Here is a 20,532-nt window from a genome sequence, read left to right as displayed (position 1 = left end):
TCCCTGGACTTGGTTTTTATCCTGACATGCAGCATAAATTGTGGGACCTTATATACACCTGTATGTGCCTTTCTAAACGAGGTCCAAATAACTCATTTTGGTTTGATTTTTAATACAAAAACCAGTGTTGGGATCTGACTATATGGCTTCGACATGTGCTGTGGAACAAAGAGAGAGTCAGGCCTTGCCTTTTGCAAGCAAAGGTTTCATCCTGATTGTAGTTTGATGAGCACCAAACCCCCCAACTTTGAAGAAATTCACATTAGAGTGTGAGTTTCCTCCCCGAAATGCCACACTGCTCTCATTGGACGAGAGCAGGGATGCCGAGGCGGGACCTCCGGTAAGACGATCTTGCTCCCCCAAAAACTATGCATTCCTGAAAGTACCTGAAAGCAGCGCTGCAATCTAATTGGCCGAGAGCCAAGACACCCCAGGACCCCTGTGGTTCAGCCACTGTTCTACAAAACTACCTGCAACCCCCACCTCAACGCTTTTTCCCCTTCGACCTCCGTCGAGCTAGGGAGCACACCAACGTTGTTTCCCTTTTCAACCAAATCCTAGGTCGAACAGTTTATATTCGCTGGCCGAATTCACCAAACTGTCTATTTTGTCTTTGTTCGTGTCCACGAAGCGAACCCCTTTTTAGTCCTGCAGAAGTGAAGAAACAAGACTTCTTCAGAGAGAGAGAGAGAGAGAGAGAGAGAGAGAACTTCCACTCTCCACCAAGCGCCTCGTTTGCTCCGGCCATAAGGACGCGAAAATCCCTTATCCAGACGACAGCGATTCTCTCCTACCGAGAGAACACCTCCCGCGGCCCATCGAAGCTCAGAAGAACCCCTCCCCCCTCAATCACCACGATTGCATCGTACCGTAAGGCGAAATAGAGTCTGGGCAGAGTTAGAGAGAGTTCATTTGTGTTTATTTAATCGTGTTTGTGTGCTTAAAGTACTGTTCGTCTTTATAACGTGGTGTATGCTTAATAATCGCATAATAAACGGTCGCTGAGATCGTTGGGGTTGTGGAGAAGCTAGTGTATTTCATGCTACCGTGATCTGTGTTGAGCTAGCCGCCTAGTGAGGTCGAAGTTGCTTCTCATCAGTTCAGGAGGTCAAAACCGCCGGCTGAGACAAAGAGTCGCGGTTCTTGCTCCCCTGGCTGAGAGAGCAATCTTCCGTACTCCCGCGCGGAGCGAAGGATCTTAATCTTTTGTTTTATTTCATTTTGTTTTGTTCCTTTCCCTTCTCTTTTACTAACACACACACACACACACACGTAGCTACGTGCGAAACGGCTACCGGCAAGTATAGACGCCAGGTCTCCTGTTGGCTATCCGCCATTTTGAGTCCGCGCATGAGAGACGTCACCACGTCCCAACTACGTCATACGTCGCTGAGCTGTTCCCTCGCTCCTCCTCCTCCTTACGCACACATACACACCCCCCCCCCTTTCAATCGTCTGTTGATTTTAGATAGCGTGCTCATGAATGTATAGTTGTTAGTTTAGATATTAGTTGACTAGATCATTAGTATTAGAACGTAATAAACTCTGTTATATTTTAAAGAGCAGCTGTCTGTGATTACTTTGTGCATGTGTATTGTGATAATAGCTGTATATGTGATCTGTGCTCGAACTTAAACCTTCACTTTCACTCTGAATGTGTAATAGTACTCAGACTGTTGACATTGTGAGTGAACACTAATTATGAGACTTAGTTTATCGTTTGGTTATTGGTCCCTGTTCGCAGGGTGGTGCCCCGTTATTATTAATAATTGTTACTGACATTAATAATTCTGTTGTCAAGAATTTAGTTTCTTAGATGCTGATAACCCAAACACGTTCCTTTACGTTCCCAACATATTGGTGCCCCCTTTTTGGAGGCTATGTTATTCCCAACACCAGTTTCACTTTGTCATTATGGATTATTGAGTCTAGATTTGAAGCGTGTAAGAAGTGAATTTTGCTACATTTCTCGTTACAGAATTGGTTTTATCGTACATTTTGTGGATGAGCAACAAGAAAGGGTCTTGGTCGCTCACCAGGGTATAAACTGACAAGCTAATAAAACTCAGATTATCATGATTTATGGGGTCCGGAGCAGTAACTGAAAGGACTGACAAGGTGAGGAAATGCAACGTATTCATTTCCACCTTCATCTCACAACTTATAGATATGAGTGCTCACTGTTATACGATTGATTATAATGGTTTAGGAATAACTACAGTACACAGTTTCAAACAGGTGAGGCTGGAATTAGCATTACATCAATACTCTATCCAGTAGATGGAAACATAAAGGTCATTAAACTAACACAAACACATGCACATAACAATACAAAAACACAACTTGGTCATGATTCATATAAAAGCAACAACTTTATTAATAGGCTAGACATAACATTGTGGGGACAAATAAATGATTGTTACAAAAGTAAAAACATGACTTAAGCACAGTGGTACAATGTCAGTGGTTAATGACCAGCAGGTCCAAATGTATTGAGGATACGAGGAGATTGTTGGGAGAATCATTTACAACACCCTGTACAAACCCCCCCATTTCACTCAACAGACAGCTTCTCACGAGGTGAAGGATAATATTACTGCTTCATGCTGTACGAAAAGAGGGGGGGGGGGGGGGGGATAGTTTCATGGAAGGTTTGTCATACGAGTTGCACATGAGAAAGCTACACAGTGGTCATGAACTAGAGATACATAAAAATATCAGTGTAGCACAATATATTCTCACCAAGAATATCATCCTAGATTTAAAAAAATTATCCAGGCAAGGTAAAAAAAAATCAGTGCAGACTGGAGGTAAATATAAATCTACTTAAAATAACACAATATTAGTGGTTTTAAATAAGTGTCTTTCCAGGCACACTATGAACTCCAAAGTCATTCTGAATAAAGTATAAATATGAGCTCAACCCCAGCACATCACAAATTCCTTTCAAAAATCCACAATGGCTTTCAAAGTACGTTGGAGTTGGATGCAGATGACTTCCAATTATCATCTTAGTATCACAACTTTGTTCATCTGTGCCAATTTGACATTTTCTTCTAAATCCAAACCGTGTAATGAAACGGTGTGAGCCCTGAGGTGACGGAAGAGTTCATGGACAAGCTGATCTTTTCAGCAGAATGTTTTGAAGCGATGAGACGGAAATATTGCATACAATCATAAGATTCATAGCTGCCTGCTGTGTGTCTACCCTCAGTGCTGACCCCAGATCGAATTCTCAATAGTGAGGATAGTTTTGCAAAAAATCCCATTTGGCAAAAAGACCACGGGAAGGCAGTTACAGTAACAACCCTGCATTAAACACTCGTATATCAAGAACTAAATTCGGCAGCATGAGGAATAAGCCCCAACGGTCTTACTGAACGAGAGGTGAATCTATTATGCCTCCACACCGACCAACTCCGGGGGCATGGAGGACTCTGGATGTTTGCTTTCAAAGTGCTGCTTAAAGGTCTTCGGGTCGGGCATTTGTGTCTGAGAAAGTGTGGGTAAGAAAAAAAGAAAAAAATTTGAAAATATACATTTTGACAGTATATAAAAACCACACAAATAAAAATAAAATTGATAAACAAGACACGTTCTCATGAAATTGTATTCGTTAGCCCTGGTACACCGATCGCACCATAAGAGGTGGAAATCTGGTCTTTCGAAACAAGTTCACTTGACGGCTCAAGACGCATAGTACACCACCACCACAACGGCAACATGTTCATACTCCTTCAGAGCTGCTACCTTCATAGATGATGATGCGAGAGGCTGGTTGTCAGTGATCGCTGGGACAACAGATTACTTTAAATTCGGCATTTACTTACAGGTGACATACATGTAACTAGCCACCTTTTCTGGTGAGCGTTTAATCAAAAAGATGTACTGAGGAAGTAAAGCATGAGTTAGCATATCAGCTCATATCTATCCCTGATGTCGTTTAAAACGTCATCGCTAACAACAGACGAACAGTGCATTTCAGCAGTGAACACAGACAGAGGTGGAGGTAGGAATAAGAGGAACGTGCAGAAAAAGACTTCATGAAGCACGTTTTGCCCACTTTCATACCTGTGATCTGGACATTCACTGAAGAGGGTGTGACCATGAGGCGCATGAGACTCATTTGCCTGCCCCCCCAAATCTACTGATTTCCATCCTACGGTAATGGTTAAATGAAACCAAGAGCTCATAAAAGAAAACTTGTATGTTCCGTTTTCCGCCTAATCACATACCCGACACACAGTGCACGTGTATACTAAAGCAGCCATAGCCGCTGCCTTCTGGTCATGGCCTTTGCTCTGCTTGATGTCTGCCTGCTTTTTGGCATTCTTCTGCTGGGACTGGAACTTCTGGTGCCCACGGGCCATATCTGATGCTGAAGAAATTATACAGGAATTTGATCACTACAGCACCATAGAGAAGGTGATGAGCCATAAACTGAGAGACTATAAAACCTAGAACCCCCCTGAGAAGAGGGTGGAAAGGAAAACGTGAAGCACAGAGGGGGATGAAAGATGGAGCAACTGGAAACACGAAGCAGTTACACCAGTGAAGACTGCAGATGAAGCAACCTTGACGACTATAGGATCAATAGACTTCAAAATGCAATGGTTTTGAAATATCTTCAAGAACGAGGTTAATTGCCACTTTTTTTGGGTCACAGGCAATTAACTTGGAAATTTCCCCAAAGAAAATCAGACTGCAGATGTCATAGCTGTAACGGATATAATACTATAACTAGGTCAGCGATATGATTGTGTAAGAAGTTTGTTTTAACTGCTTTTGACGAGGGAGGGACTGTTACTCTGTCAAAACACTGGAGACAGTCATAAATCACTCCAACAACGGTCTGAGAAAGGAGTGACGTTACCCATTTCCCTCTTTGCTTGTGACTTTATGTAAACTTACTCGGCAACCTTTTTGACGTGACATTCAAATGCCATCCACCCACGAGCACTGAGGGTGACGTCAGTTCAGTCTGCGCCATGCATGGCTTTCGTGGGGCTAACCTAACCTGACGTCCTAACGCTATCCGACTAGTTTAGCAGTAGCGTTAGCCAACTTTAGCTCGCCACCGACCATCTGGTTTTAAGAGCGACGGTTGCAAATAGATAACGTGGAAGACAAGGTCGCCTTGGGGACACACAACTCGCATATTTAAGTCCATCTATAGAATAAATATAATGTTAAAGGAAACGACTAACTTAATCAAGAGAGGCAAGCATGCTGTTAGCCGGTAGCTATCGCTCACGCTAGGTTAGGTAACGTTAGAATAGTTTGGAGGAACACACACAGAAAATGGAACATTGATAGATATTAAGATGTAAAGGTATTACGAGTCAAATTACATATTTTTTTAAAATGCCTTACCAGTGAAAATAAACGTATTCCCACCAAAATGGAATTCATGAAACACCGCGCTAATGCGCCTGCCCACAACCTACACTATGCTGCCTTCAAGTGTTGTCAGTGGACGCGAGAGAACCGTTCACAATTACGCCTGTTCGGCGATGTAGGGATATGGGTTGGATGTGAACATTCCTGACAGCACCCAAAGGCAGCATCAGCTCCATCCTCTCTTGCAACAGGAAAGGCTTCAAATAATACGAAATACGAATGCACCAAGGTGTATGTGCGTATATCAGCACTTAACCGATACAAAACATCTTTCTAAAATCAATGCGCATAGCCAACCACATTTGTGGAATGCATATCTGAGTAACATTTTCAGTCTGCATGGTGCAAATTGAAATGCCTACCACAAGGTGTCACGGTACAGACAACAATAAGGCCAAGTTTACTCACACCAACTACTATACTTTCCTCTTGCTGCATATTAACAGCTGTACAATATCATGATGATAGAGACAATATTTGTCTGGCATATAAGCATATGTATCACAAACCTTAAACCTACAGACACTATTTTCCTTTTCACTGTGGTTATATTTATCATACACTTAACTCTTAAGTCTCATCATCAACTAGAGGGAGGGGTTACCAGTAAAAATCCCTTTACCTCTGATTATCTGCTACATAATGTCCGTGGCCCAACTGAGCGAGAAGAATGCATGCTGTCACACATTACTTTGTTGCTCACCGCCTCCAGAGCACAACAAAACGTTGAAACTGAATTTCGATATCGGCGTGACCGCTTGTCGCTCATTGTAGGCCACGCCCCCTCCCCTCTCGCTCACCAATGGAGGAACGACTATGCCACCTGTGTAGAAACATCCATCCAATCAGCCATGCAATTTTCGTTTCCTTGTTTATCCTGCCTGTGCGGCTGCTGCAGACGGCAGTAGTATACCAATCTCTTTAAATTACGAATTTACGAAACAGGATCGAAACCTGCACGTCCAAGAAACGTAGCTTCTTTTTTTCTGTAGTCAGCGTAGCCTCAATTTTTACCTGACATCACAGGCATCCGAATATACCTTAGTGCGCAAGGTTACAGAGGATTTCATTGGGTGTTTTGACTGAGAGGTTAAATAGAGCCAGCCTCTTGCACGCCTAGTTTTGTTACTCTCCCACGCAAGCTTACCTGCACTAACTAGAAATTCCAGTTTCTCAAGCTAGTCCTAGAAAACACCGGAGAGTCCTGTAGGCAACATGGACCTGGACAGGTAAGAAAAAGTCATTATTACTGCGAGGAATAACGCCCGTCAGTTTAACTTCAATTTTTACATGCTTAAAATATTTCATATGTCTTTGGTTTCATAGTTGTTTTACACATAGGCATAACAGGCTTTCTCATTGAAAAACTACATAATTTCTATAGTTGCCTTCAACATCTATTTGATTTGGGGGAATTTCTATTGGTATAGATTCAATTTCAGAAATATCCAAAATGAATATGCTGGTAATATCATAGTGATTGTGTAATAGGAGAACCATTACTGTAATTTAATGAGGTCTTTTTAAGCGTTACTGTGTTTGTATGCACTATTATTATTGCAAAATGTTTTGTTTCACTATAAATGTCTGTGTGTGTGTGTGTGTGTGTGTGTGTGTGTGTGTGTGTGTGTAAATATTATATTGAAATATTGTTCAACATGTGCCCTTACCATCCTCTCTGAATGATGTCTCAAAAATGACATATTTAGAAATAACTCTTATGTCAGCTTTCTGACATTTTCAGAATTGAACCAGTACAGTTGAGTTATTTAAATGTGGCATACAGGAGTGAACTTACATTAACACACACGTACCGGGCAAATTAAGTTGACGTTTGGTGAGAAACAGCCTGGGGCAGATGTGGCGGCTTGGCAGACGCGGCTTCTGTTGATGACAGATTGGCTTTGCAGTAACAACATTGTCATCTCTTCCCATTACCCCCTCGTCCTCCCAGTAAACGGCTGGTGGTGGTGGTACCCAACGAGGTGCTGGTGCCCTCTCGCAGAGTGCCGAGCAGCGAGGACGAAGCATGGAGGAGCTACCTGGAGAACCCGCTGACCGCTGCCACCAAGGCCATGATGAGCATCAACGGAGACGAAGACAGCGCAGCAGCACTGGGACTGCTGTACGACTACTACAAGGTGTGGAAAGCTTGACATTGCAGCCAATGACATTATGATATAATAAAGACAATTCCCGCATAATGTATTCAGATTGTTTCAGTTCAATTATTTTTTTTTGTATTTGCTATAACCTTGTCAGGTTCCCAGAGAGAGGAGATGTGCCTCAAGCGGTGTTAAACCCACAGAGCCTCCTCCAATTGGGCCTGAGAACTGCGGTAGCCTGGAGATTCTAGATTACCATCTTCACGCTCTCAGATCCATGCCCGTCAACCTCTCCCTAAACAACAACACCGCTGCAGAACATCAGGGCTCCAGGTATGGAGCCGCCTGCCTCGCAGGAGACCCCAGAGGAGGAGATTGTAAAGGTGGAGGTGGGGCGGCTCTGGCTCTGGTCAAGACAGAGGGCCAGACATCTGGAGGGTCGTACCGAGAGGAGCCCAGAGAGGAGATGAGGATGGCTTACGAGCAGAGCCACTATGATTCGTCCCGCGCCGGGTGCTTGAAAGATGAACACAGAGGCACTCCAGACAGCACATATGAGGACGCTGTAGAAGGAGAGGTGAGCCTTGTTATACAAGAGGGGTGATGTCTTGCTTTGTAAAGCGGGTTCACGTTTGCTCCATAAGTGACAGTCCTGCATTATATGTCGCATATATTTTCTTTATCAGATGTATCACAGGAGTCCCTCCTCAGGAGTTGATGAGTCCCACCACAGCCCACCAATGTAAGTTAAAAACTCACAGATGAGGGAAAACATTAAACATACATATGCTTTGGGTTTGTTTATCAGATGTTAAAGGATAAGGCTGGCAATCTTCAAAGTGTGTGTCCTTGTTGACACTTTTAAGACCAAAACCAAGTTTGTGTCTCACTTCATGACTTCCCCAGCCTTTCTGTGGCTCGCCGCCTCAAGCCCATTCATTCCCTCTGAGCAAGAACTCTCACATGAATATAGATTCATTCTTTTAAATGAAAGCCTCAGTCTCAACATAGCTGGGCACTGTAGTTTCTTTACTCACAGGAGTAAATGCTGTTTGTTGGGGACTATTTTCAGTTGGATTAATGCACGTTTGCTGTAGTGAGAATTTACTGTAAGGCAGCAAGACTGTATGTCGGATAGAGTCAAAACAAAAAAAGTAAAATGCGTGTGTGTGTTCATGGTCATGAAGGAACATATAATGATGTGTTCTCTTTTTATTTCGGTCAGAGCTCTATGGCACCAAGGAATAAGATACACCACGATTTGGATACACACATAATACCTGTTAGTAGATACATTGATTGTTGGTTTGATCTTGTCATGGTATTTGCTGACAATAAGAAACATGCAACCAGAACTATCATTTAGAAGTTGTGCTGTTGCATACTTTTGATAAATAGTTACAAAAACCAGTTTGTTTAGAGCCATTAGAAGAAGTTCTTGCTGCATCAGTCTTCTTCTCAAGCTCAATTTACTCAATAAAAAAATAAATAATAATAATTATATGTATATATTACTCACAGTGGCAGCTTCCAGTACTGTCTGGAGGCCAGCATGTCGCTGCGGCCGTGGCAGGGAGAAGGACCCATGGCTTACCTGAACCGGGGCCAGTTCTACGCTCTGAGACTGTCGAAGGCCGGCTTCAGATTGTCCCAACTTCAGCCCAGAGGCAAAGTGCGGGTGAGTGGACCGACGCCGTCACGGGGGCCCGATGGGGGCCCATCCAGTAATGAGCAATGCACCATGGGAGGCTCTGAGCGGCAGCGGGACAGTATTGTACAGGTGAGGGAGGGGCTGTAGTTCATGGAGTGTGGAGGTAGAGGTTGAGGGTTCTACATTTAGCTTGTTGTCGGGTAGCGTGAAATCTTGTTACACTCTGAAATGTAATATAGTTTTTGATTCATTTTTACTCTGCTTGGACCTGACTATACTGTAATATATTTTGTATATCTTCGCTTCTACTTCAGAGTGTTATCATGGTCGTCTTTGGGGAAGACAAGTGCAGAGACGAGCAGCTGAAGAATTGGAAATACTGGCACTCCCGTCAGCACACTGCCAAACAGAGAGTCCTGGACATTGGTAAGATGATTATTGTCATCAAGTCTGCCTGCTACATTCATGGCCCCCTGATGGGGGTTTGCAGGTGGAACAGGATTAGGCCCAGATACACACTTGGATATCGATATTTAGACACCTAAGCTCCACAAAACTACAGAGTTAAAAAAAGGAGAGAGTAAGCAGGTGGCAAACCTGCAGGAGCCTCCTGGAGGATCCTGTCACATATCCCGAGGTTAAACCCGACTCAATTTGAATAACTGTCAATCCTCGATTCCCACAGGAGCGCTGCGAATAGACAGCCAATGGGTTTTCATTTGCATAGACGTTAACAGGAGAAATAGGCGGAGGCCTGGACTGGAGCCACATCCTGTACCATCAGCAACAGACAGGCCTCAACCTGTGGTTGGAAACTCAATGGAATGAGGCAGAGATGTCAGACACCATGGTGGGTTTGTCTGTGGCAAGTTCATGCCAGCATCATGGTAAAATCTGTAACCTAACGTGTGTGGGTGGGAATGAATGTGATGAGACGTTTTAGGAGGTAACAAGAGCCTTGTGGCATTTTTTTACTAATTTGGAACTTGATTTGTTGGCAATTTGGTTACATGGGGGAAAAGTTGCCAGATTATGATATAGACACTGTATGTGAGATAAACATAAAAATGAATGCGTTGTAAATTAAACCAGTGGTTTCTAACCTTTTAGGCCTGTGACCCCTTTATAAAAAATATCTGTGTCTGAGTTTTGAGCAGTTCCACCAGACTCTCAGGTTTGTTTAATTAAATGAGGTGTTCAAGGTCCAATATCGTTACAAAAAAAGGCAGAAATTTGAGAAAAGTAAAAAAAAAAAAAGTAGTTCTAGCGGACTAAACTGCCCAAAAGTATATAAAGTAGTAGCTCCACCATGGCCAGTTACAACAATAAAATGCTAATCATGCTTAAGTGTATCCTTGGGGATTTAAAATGTTTGCTTTGTTGCAAACAAAAATGTAGTATTTTTTTGTTGTTGACAAAAAAACCCCGAAATGTTAAAATTAGGGCTGACACAAAATGCCCACTGAAACGGTTTTCTCTGATCTTCACTTTGCATCTGCAGCCGACTATAAGGAGAGCTTCAACACGATCGGGAACGTGGAAGAAATTGCCTTCAACGCCGTCTCCTTCACATGGGACGTCAGCGAAGAAGCTCAGGTACAAAAGCAACAGAGGAAACGGGCTGGGCGGGGTGCTGTCTTAAGTCAAAGCAGGAAATGATTTAAGCAAGCCAAATGACACAGCTCGCACTGTTTGTTCTTCTACCTTCACTTTCACACGCACTCAAGCAGTCAACTCAGTTTTGCTATATTTCTTTCTTTCCTTTCGTCAGTACGAAACTCATAGCCACTTGTGGGGAAGTTTGCTCCATGAAACCACACAATAGTTGGAGCATATATCCCCCTTTTGTAAAGGTGGCCAGTTGGATAAAGACAATTGGCAAACGAGGTGTACACACACACACACACACACACACACACACACACACGGCAGCAGCCCACCCTCAGGGTGTTTTGGGCCCAGGTAAGAGAGGTAATTGCAGCTTCATGGGTTTGTGGATGAATATTTACTGTTTGGCTCAAACCTTCATTCCACACTTCCTTGTTTTTAGTGTGTTCAGGTTAGAGATGCACCGATGCTGGCTCAAATAGCTGGATCAATTCAATACATTTATATTATTGTATTTATTTACTACATTTAGTGTTACACAAAAGAATCCGCTTGTTGTACACCTGACCACAGTAATGCACAATTCTTTTGAGAAGGTACTGCTGACTTTGTGTAGATGGAAAGCAGCTACAGTTAAAACATGAACTTCTTCACACATTCCATCTTCTGAACACTAGTTGTTACAGCTTGCTGTGTTTCATCGAGCAGCTCTCCGGTGATCCTCCTGACTTCTAGCCCAAAACACTTGATCCTACACTTCCCATAATGCAAGTTGCATCCTTTCAGTAGACACCCTCTGAATGGTAAACCGCCACATCTTTTTCTTTTTATGACTTTTCATCTAGTGTCATCATATTTGGTTTTGAGTCAAATGTCTCGACAAGTATTGGATGGACTACCATCAAATTTGACATAAAACAATCAAGTTCCCCTCTGGATGAAATAGCTATGGTGACCCACTGTGCACTTTACAGTCATTTGTAACTCAATCTCATCACCCGTTGGCTATTGGGCTGATGACAATTTAGCCTCTGGGGGCAAGGGCCAGTATTTCTGGGGTTTCATCAGATACCCTGACCAAGACTTCCTTTTCCGTGCGGCGGTCGTTGTTTACACTCCGATTAGCAACTTGAGACGCCAGACTGGAGTTGAGAGATGATGTCTAACTTCGGATTGTTTCACGAGTAGCCAGTTAACAAGCACATTTTTAAACTAATAAAAAAAGCTAAATCATTGTCAGACTATAGCCGGTGGATTCCCATATTGCATTTCAGCCAATGCGCTCAGCCACTTTTGCTCTCTGCACAAACGTTTTAACCCACATTGAACCAAAGCACGCTCCAACGCGATCGTGCAATCGGACTACAATTGGAAACTAGAACGCTTCCAATACCAAAGCCTTGTCCCGTTGATTCTGCATTCATATGTCAGCATCAGTTTGTAGAGATTACTTGTAACTAACCTGGCAAGAGAAGGCTAAAGTAAATATCTAGGGGGAGAAGAAAAGTTCCGTCTTCTATGTTCCTAAATGCCATCCATCCCTTAAACTTCACTCATGTGGTAAATTCATTTAAACAGTTCATTGCACTGAATATCAATGAGATCATTTTGAATATGATGATATAAGTAAAGCCTCACCAGAATATTCCAGTCCGAGTATTGAATGCTGGTGGTTGAGCAGGGTGAGGCTCTGGTTGTGCTGATTGTGGATGTCAGTGCTTGGCTTTGCTGTCAGAAACCAGATGATGGTTATCAGCCTCGCTGCTGCACACTGCCGGTCCTCCTGAGCCCCCACACAGACCCAGAGCCTGCTGGAGAAAGAACACCTCTGTTATTGTGAGGAGGTCTGTGTGCTCGCATGTCGCTGCTGTCGCCTCTCTTTCTCTCTGTGTTTGTCACCTAGACATTTAGGTTCTCCAAAACCTAATTGGATGTCCAATCAGGCTCTGAAGACGCTGACGTACAAAATTGTTATTTTTGGTGCAAATTATTATTATTATTATTATTTTTTGGCCTGGCTCTGCTGTTGCCAAGCAACAATCCTCATCCTCATTGTAATGGGAGCGTGGAATGTGTTTGCAGGGGAGAGGAGCGGCTTCCTGCTGCATGACTCTGTATTTTTTTGTTGTGTTTGTTTGTTTGTTTGTGCCTGGTTGAGAGGATGGCACCGAACAGCCACTTACCGGTGCCCTCGTGAACCTTTCTCTTTTTAGGAAGGCGTTTGAAAGCTCAGTATGTGCACACACAACGAGCCTCCCACACACACACACACACGCACACACACACACACACACACACACACAGATGCTAGCAGCAACACGTCCAGCGCTCCTGGAGGAAATGAAATGGCTTGGGTCTGTGGAGGTGTGGATTTGTGGAGGTGTGTAGGAGGCTCAAGTGTGCTTCAGGCCTTTCCAGCAATCAGCCCTCACCTCTGCAGGTTCAGGCACGATGCAGCTGATGCCGTGTAGTGGGAACATTTGCTGTTGAGCCGCGGTGAGGAATCTCTACGGTTATCCGTCTCCGCCGACCTGTTGCTCAGGCTGTCGGACCTGTTCATCAGGAGTTTATGTTGGTTAAGATGTTTTGGCATCATCATCAATCATAGCGGGAATCTGTTCCGTCATGCAGCTGAATGTGCAAAGATAACCATTAGTATCATTAAAAGTGTAAACTTCATGGTTTAGATACGTTTTGCGACTGTACTGGAACTTGGATGAAATTTTGTGAATTTCCTTTTTTTCCTCTCACAAGCTTTTAAATGATTCAGCAGCTCGGCTCCATTACTTAGCTCCGGGACAGCACGATGTGGCAGCGACGAGTAGTTCAGTATTTCTGCATGCCAAACACACCGTCCTCTAAATCAAGAGTTCATTGCAGTGCATTCCATTTAACAGGTGCACCCATGATGTATCAACTTTCACACAGCTTGTTTTAAGTCACAAAACTCCAGACATTTTCTGACTTCTTTCTTCTTCCTAGGTCTTCATCTCTGCAAACTGTCTGAGCACAGACTTCTCTTCGCAGAAGGGCGTGAAGGGGATGCCTCTGATAATCCAGATCGACACCTACAGCTACAACAGCTGCAGCAGCAGGCCCATCCACAGGGCCTTCTCTCAGATCAAGGTCTTCTGTGACAAGGTGAGGATGTCCTGCTGGCACAAGTCAGTTCTCTGGTCTGCTCAGCACGACTTTGATCAATTTTTGTTTGTTTTTTGCTTTACACTGACTGTCTTTCAGCAGACTCTTGTCTTTTCTGTCCCGTCAACGGCTTTCATCTTTTTGCAGGGTGCTGAGAGGAAGCTTCGAGATGAGGAGAAGAAGCAGCTCAGGAAGAGGATGAAAGGTAAAAACATAAATTTTTTCTTACTTCAGTTTGGCTAAATAATGAAGTATGAATTACATACCTCACATGTACATCACGTACAGAAATAACATTTGTGAGCTTGATTTAAAATCAATGGAAGTGGCGAAAGCCAGGGAAATGTAATCAAATCTGCACTTGGAGTGGTTGCCTGGCAACAGATGCTGAGTTCACACACTCTCTCTGGTTTAGGGAAAACTGGCAGCACAGGGCTGACCTCTCCCTGCAGGAGGGCTGATAGCACGCTGTTCAAAACCATGATGGACCTGGACTCCCAGCCTGTCCTCTTCATTCCTGACGTCTACTTTGGAAACATGCAGAGAGCCGGGCAGGTGAGGGACCCCTCCCTGTCTCATTGTCTCTCACACACACACACACACACACACACACACACACACACACACACACACGCGTCCTGCAGTGTACCTCATGTTGCCTTTCTACTCCATTTGCAGGTGTTTGCTGTCAACACTGAAGAGGGCACCAGAGATGGGTTAGTATCATACTGTTCTGTTCACACCTCTGGTTTGATGGTCTCCATGTTGAAAATCCACTTGTTAGAGTTCCAGTAATTTTCCCTTTAAATGTTGATGATGATGTTGACGACGACTGTGTGTGTGTTTCAGAAGTGTCCTTGTGAAAACGATGTCATCTGCCTCTGAGGAAGACGTCTGTCCACCTCAGCCCAAGAAGTCCAAAGTGGAAGTGGAGAGCAAAGGTTGGTAAATGTTGGTTTGTCTCTCATTACAGGGTTTTGGTCTCATACAGTATTATTTACCTGAATGGATTTGAATGCCTTGTCTATTCCATTTCCTCATCAGTTCTGCTGTATGTGAGGAAGGAGAGTGATGAAGTGTTTGATGCCCTAATGCTGCGCACCCCAACCCTACAGGCATTGATGGAGGCAGTGAGTATTGATGAGCTGCTTTACTGTGAAACAATACAAACACAAGGAATAGTAATGATACATTTAGTGCCTCATGGTGCTTCGTGTTACAAATGCACTTGTTTTCTTCTCTGTGTTCCACAGATCTCAGAGAAATATGCAGTACCTATTGCAAAGATGGTCAAAGTCTACCAAAAAAGCAAAAAAGGGTGAGTGAGTCAAACTATTGAGGCACCATGGGGCTGAGCTAAATGCTAACGTCTAAGAGTAGGCTTCAAAAAAGTTGTTAAGGCACTTCACTAAAAAGCAGAAAACCACCACCTCACAGTGGCAGGGGGATCGCCAGAGTCCGTAGTGGACCATGCATGTGTGTATAAAATATTCTTTTCAGGTGATTATACACTAAAGAAAACATACTTAATATTATATTATTACCAATACTACCCCTAAACGCTACACACTGGCCCTCTTTAAATAGTTGTTATTTTGGACCAAAGTGATGGGCCGCAAATTACCATCCGTAGATTTATGCTAGCATGGCTAAAGTAACATGCAGATTACACGCCTTCAAGTGACCCAGGCACTCTTGACTGTTGACGTGTTTGGTCTTCCTCAGGGTCCTGGTGAACATGGACGACAACATCATCCAGCACTACTCCAACGAGGACACCTTCATCCTGGCTATTGACGGCTCAGCAGAATCTTTGCGCGTCACTCTGTCAGAAATCTGACAGTTGTCGGCCACAGCGCTGTGCTCACCAGCGGGCCAGTGGTGATCCCGGCTTCAGCCGCGCCACGTGCAGCAATTGTGAACGTTGCTAGCAGTATTAGACGATGGTGCCAAAATGTGTTCCTTGAGGGCGGCCTCGTAGGAGTCTCTGTTCGGCTAAACTCCACCAGGCAAAATCCAGCTTCACCTCACCTGCTGCAGTACCCGTTTACTACACGACCTGCGTAGGAGGGTTTCATTCGGAATGCAGGCTTGACTTTGAAAACTTATGGAAGTGTCCATGATTTGGACACTTCCATGATATTTCCTGGCTAACTACCCGCAGAAGTCTCGAGTAGCCGATTGGAGTTAACTTGTTAATACTTGCTCCTTCAAAAGAGAGGCCTTTATCCAGGTCACCGCAAAGCACCCAGCCAGCCTGCTGTGGTTTCACAGGAAGAGGACGACACAGTGTACAGCGGTCTTATTGAATTAACAGCAGGGACTGCTGCTTGCTTCCTCTGTGCCGTCTGCCTTCTGTCCCGTTAGCCCTACTAGTGGTGGAAGCTTTAAAACGACTTCATCTGATGTAACGTTTCTTGCTTCAAAGCAAGTCAATGCAGCATTTTATGCTGGCACTCAACATATCAAGGTGAATGACTTATTGTTTTGTATGTATATAATTCTTTTTTTAGATGTCTCAAACTGCTGTCATGCCATGCTTCTAAGTCAAAATGAACTTGCTCTTATCTTTCCTGGTTGTCCATCTTTGTGTCATTGATTGGCCACATGTACTGCATACTAAATGATTCCAGTTGATGCCAGTGAAATACCACTTATCCCAGATGGTGATCACATGCTGAGACACCATTATGGAAGCAGACAGAGAGTCTCCAGGATGCTGTTAAACTGTTTGGCTTCCTCTGTGTATGTGTTTATTGCCTTTCCTACAGACATTAGTATATAGGACATTAGTTCGGGACTTATGGGGACCAACTGCTGCATCCATTTACACAATCCAATGCTTATTGCTCTTTTCCAACCCACTGCCTGTGTTTACCACACTGACAGCTTCAGCATCCTGCATTTTCTCCATGCACCATCATGTACAGTCTTTTGAATGAGTCAATAAATATAGTTTTATAAGCAGTCACTTGTCTTGCTTTTTACCACTTTCTGATAAGGCACCCTTTATAAAGGCTTGTAATTAATGGCTTTATTAATGGTTAATAATCAGCTACTAATATTTATAAATCATTAGTGCTGGGCAAGTTAACGCGTTAATTTTGCATTAAGGCATTCATTAATTAACGCCGACAATTATTTTATCGCTCGTTAACGCATTTTTTAAAATTTATTATAATTTATTTATTTTTATTGAAAGACAAGAGACAATACATAGACATAACAACAAGAGGATGACAAGAACAGTGGGATAAAAGCCAGCAAACATCCTATGTGTGTGTGTGTGTGTGTGTGTGTGTGTGTGTGTGTGTGTGTGTCCTTGAGCCTTTTGAGATGGGAAAAAAATTAATAATTAAAAAACAATAAAAACAGGTAAGTATTTTTAATTTATTATTATTGTAACAGACTGTCTCATGTTTATCATTTTGTATTGGAGATATGATGTCCCTTCAGGGTTGCCGTAGAGAAAAGGCGACTTACGCTTCTGGTCGAGGGGGGGCAGAAATAAAGAGAGAAGCTGCACCAGCTGTTGCTCTCCCTGGAGACTACTGGACATCGCTGTGGTAAAGTCAGCAGACACTTACATTTTAGTGCACCTATATGCTGAAATTCACGGTAAACGCATTTAAACGGCACAGATCAGGAGCTGCGAAGGACTTTGAAAGTTAGCAGAAACATTAACGTGAGACATCATCCGGTTTCTTCAGACGAACATCCGTTTTTCAGAATAAGATGCCAACAAAGTATGAATTATATTCATATTAAGTATAAAACATGCTACCTGCATCTCGTGAATCAAATGTTATTGCCCTTTTGTTCATATAGTAGTACTTTTAAAATAAAAGTGCGCAATACACTACTTTTGAATTCATTATTGAACTTTGCCAAAACAATGCGATTAATTGCGATTAATCGCAAAAAATCCATGCGATTCATCGCGATTAAATATTTTAATCGTTGCCCAGCACTATAAATCTTGTACTACTACTACTAACAAGAGCATATTTCTGGTTACCAGGTTGAAAAAAAAATCATTGTGGTTGTTTTTTTATTTAAAATCATTGTGGTTGTTTTTTTATCCATTCTTTTTGGTAACAAATGCAATTATAAATGCTTTATACAGTATGTTCTCAATAAGTGGATTTTGGTCCAGATGCTCTGCAGCCCAACTTTTGGGTTTTTACTTTTCATAACCTGGAAACCCAAACGCTGTTCTTATTAATGGCTTATACCTCAAAATGTGTACAATTTTAGTATCAAATGATTTCAGAGAGCAGTTAGCAGTGACCAGCGGAGGCAACAGCTACACACAATTTTGGAATTGAACAGTGATAAGTACTCTGAGTAAGATGCAACATGATGCATTCAACAATAATCATGTTCACATCTTAGTGCCCTAATGTTCACATTCACTACATTTGTATCAGGCATAAAATGTGAAATACATAATTATTAAATCAGATGAGCTTTCAAATTCTGTGGAGTTTGAAAGACAACAACGTATAGACATGACAAATGACAAATTATTCTAAATGCATACACTTACCATTAAGCTCATTTTTAGTTTAAAGCCTGTGTTCCATTTATAGAAAAAGCAGTATCAGTTACACATGTAGTTATTGTATATACGAACATTTTATAGGACCTCAGAAATATATCCTTGAAGTCATAGTACAGTTTGTTGAAATAGTCATAGTATAGTAAGTCAAGAATAGGTCATAGTATATTATGGCGAAAAGCGTCAAGAAAAAGTAACAGCAAATTATGTCAAAAAAGTCATAGTTTAGTTATTAGTATGTTAGAAAAAGTCAGAAAAAAGTCGTAATATGGTATGTCAAAAAAGGTCATGAAAAAGTCAGAGTATAACGTCAAAAAAGGTCACTATGCTACACTATACTATGATTTTTCTTTAGAGATACAACACTTCGACTTCTTGACACACCATACTACTGTTTGTTATGACATCATATCATATGGCTTTTTATGATTTTCTATGACATACCAAACTATAGCTTTTTTTAGGACTTCTACTCCTAAGACTGTTCATGACTATTTTGATATACTACACTATGGCTTTACATTACTTTGATTGCTGTTGTGTCCTCCCTTGTACAAAGGAATCACATAAGCTGACTTCCAGATACTGAGATGTTATGTGTCAAAATGCCCGACACTGTTTATTAACGCTCACAAACTGGCAAATGATCAGTTCAAATTAGTAATATTTTATTTTGTCTTGAAATACAAGATTATTTGATATTTAAAAACTATTTGAACCTTCTTTTTTTTTTAGCTCAACTGCAAAGCATGCTGGGAAGAATGATAACAAGCTCACAACCTTTCAGTGTTCAGATTTCTGAAATGGTTCCAAAGCAAAAATAATTGTTCTCACTTTGTACTGAATAAAAACTAGACTTTTCTATATTTTGTATATATATTATATATTTTAAAGATATCAACAGTGCATGACTTGGAAGATTAATGTAGAAAAATGTGTGATATGAAGTTAAACCTACAAAGGTTAGATCTAGCAGCTTTTGGAGCTCGTGCTTCTACTTTCATTGGAAGAGAGTTGGCAAAACTGAGCTGGGTTTTTAGGTTGGATCTTTTTCTTAAATCTAGCATACTAGTACATACATATACTGGTGATATTGCTTTTAATATTACTAGATTTAACTTGTGGGTGCTGTATACACATCCTTCAATAAATGGCCAGCAGTAGTAAAATGCTTGTTAAAGGCAGATCTCTCTCTGAGCATCACGCGAGCCATCCTCTGAAATTTCAGCGAAAAACCAAGAATCTTTTTGAAAGGTGAATGTTTATCAACGATTGCAAAAGCCTTATTTGAGAAATAGTCTAATGCCAGTTCCACATTTCATGCATTTTCAACTCTTATCTACTGATTCATTCTCCATTCAAACATCTTTCAAACATCAGGAGTTTAACACAACTTTCAAATCTATAATTTATGAAAACATTCAAAACCGCTGATTGAGATTTTTAAATTTCGACCCACATCCCACTTTCCCAACTCATTCATCATACAACTTCAGCTGCTTCAATGAAGTGAGGAGCCCGGGTTAGCGCCTTCCAGCAGCCAGCATTCACACCACAAAGTGTGAGGAGAAGTCAGTGTGTTCCTCTGTGAGGACCACAGGGCTTTAGTGACAGGTCACAGAGATCAAACTCAGCTGACAGAAAAAAACTGCTAGTTTTGCAATGTTGGTAAATCCACACCTTTGACCCAGACTGACATATTTCTGTACAGCTACAGGACGGATTGCAATGATAATGTGTACAGATGGAGGATGAATCTTATTGACTTCGGTGGCTGGTATGCTTTTCCGAGCCATACTCTTAACTCAACAGAGCGGTTAGGCCTACTGTGGATAAACTTTACCAAATAATTAATGACCAGATTTCAGCGTTACTAAAACTAGAAGCAATAGAACCCAAACTGTGTTTTTGAGGACAATATTCATTGTCTGTCAAACATGCTTATCCTCCTCATACATTCTGGCTTAGAATGGTCCTGAGTGGGACTTGGGTCAGTGCTCTCTCTCATTATAAACACACTGGTAACATGTATGCTCTCATATATATATATATATATATATATATAT

The 20,532-nt window shown here is 42.1% G+C and overlaps 2 protein-coding genes across 3 annotated transcripts; one reads left to right on the top strand and one right to left on the bottom strand.

The window, feature by feature from the left end:
* Positions 1-2,353: 2,353 nt before the first annotated feature.
* Positions 2,354-5,793, bottom strand: LOC116395092 (zinc finger protein 706-like). The gene is made up of 2 exons (XM_031868658.1): positions 4,236-5,793; positions 2,354-3,492 (listed from the first exon to the last, which is right to left on the bottom strand). The coding sequence occupies exons 1-2, from the start codon at positions 4,368-4,370 to the stop codon at positions 3,397-3,399; spliced, it is 231 nt and encodes a 76-aa protein (XP_031724518.1). The 5' UTR covers positions 4,371-5,793; the 3' UTR covers positions 2,354-3,396.
* Positions 5,794-6,261: 468 nt separating this feature from the next.
* Positions 6,262-16,872, top strand: LOC116395091 (grainyhead-like protein 2 homolog). 2 transcript variants are annotated; one of them, XM_031868657.1, is made up of 15 exons: positions 6,262-6,629; positions 7,355-7,541; positions 7,663-8,082; positions 8,192-8,247; positions 9,027-9,183; positions 9,471-9,582; positions 10,658-10,752; positions 13,747-13,905; positions 14,053-14,110; positions 14,321-14,460; positions 14,584-14,621; positions 14,755-14,846; positions 14,950-15,035; positions 15,159-15,223; positions 15,631-16,872. In XM_031868657.1, exons 1-15 carry the CDS (start codon positions 6,616-6,618, stop codon positions 15,743-15,745), a joined length of 1,794 nt encoding a protein of 597 aa, XP_031724517.1. In that variant the 5' UTR covers positions 6,262-6,615; the 3' UTR covers positions 15,746-16,872. The 2 variants fall into 2 exon arrangements, with proteins under 2 accessions (XP_031724517.1, XP_031724516.1); XM_031868656.1 differs by having other exon boundaries at positions 9,027-9,285.
* The last annotated feature ends 3,660 nt before the right edge of the window (positions 16,873-20,532 follow it).

This window comes from Anarrhichthys ocellatus, unplaced genomic scaffold, assembly GCF_004355925.1.
Source record: "Anarrhichthys ocellatus isolate YVR2014 unplaced genomic scaffold, GSC_Weel_1.0 scaffold43, whole genome shotgun sequence".
NCBI lineage: Eukaryota > Metazoa > Chordata > Actinopteri > Perciformes > Anarhichadidae > Anarrhichthys > Anarrhichthys ocellatus.
The sequence above is the reverse complement of the archived record's forward strand: the minus strand, read 5'-3'. Positions and strand labels throughout refer to the sequence as shown.

Excerpts from the sequence above, each read along its gene's own strand:
- LOC116395092 (XM_031868658.1), bottom strand. The coding sequence starts at position 4,370 with ATGGCCCGTGGGCACCAGAAGTTCCAGTCCCAGCAGAAGAATGCCAAA. Across the intron at positions 3,493-4,235 it reads ACACGTGCACTGTGTGTCGG|ACACAAATGCCCGACCCGAA; the intron begins GTATGTGATTAG and ends ACACTTTCTCAG.
- LOC116395091 (XM_031868656.1), top strand. Across the intron at positions 10,753-13,746 it reads ACGTCAGCGAAGAAGCTCAG|GTCTTCATCTCTGCAAACTG; the intron begins GTACAAAAGCAA and ends TCTTCTTCCTAG. Across the intron at positions 14,461-14,583 it reads ACATGCAGAGAGCCGGGCAG|GTGTTTGCTGTCAACACTGA; the intron begins GTGAGGGACCCC and ends CTCCATTTGCAG.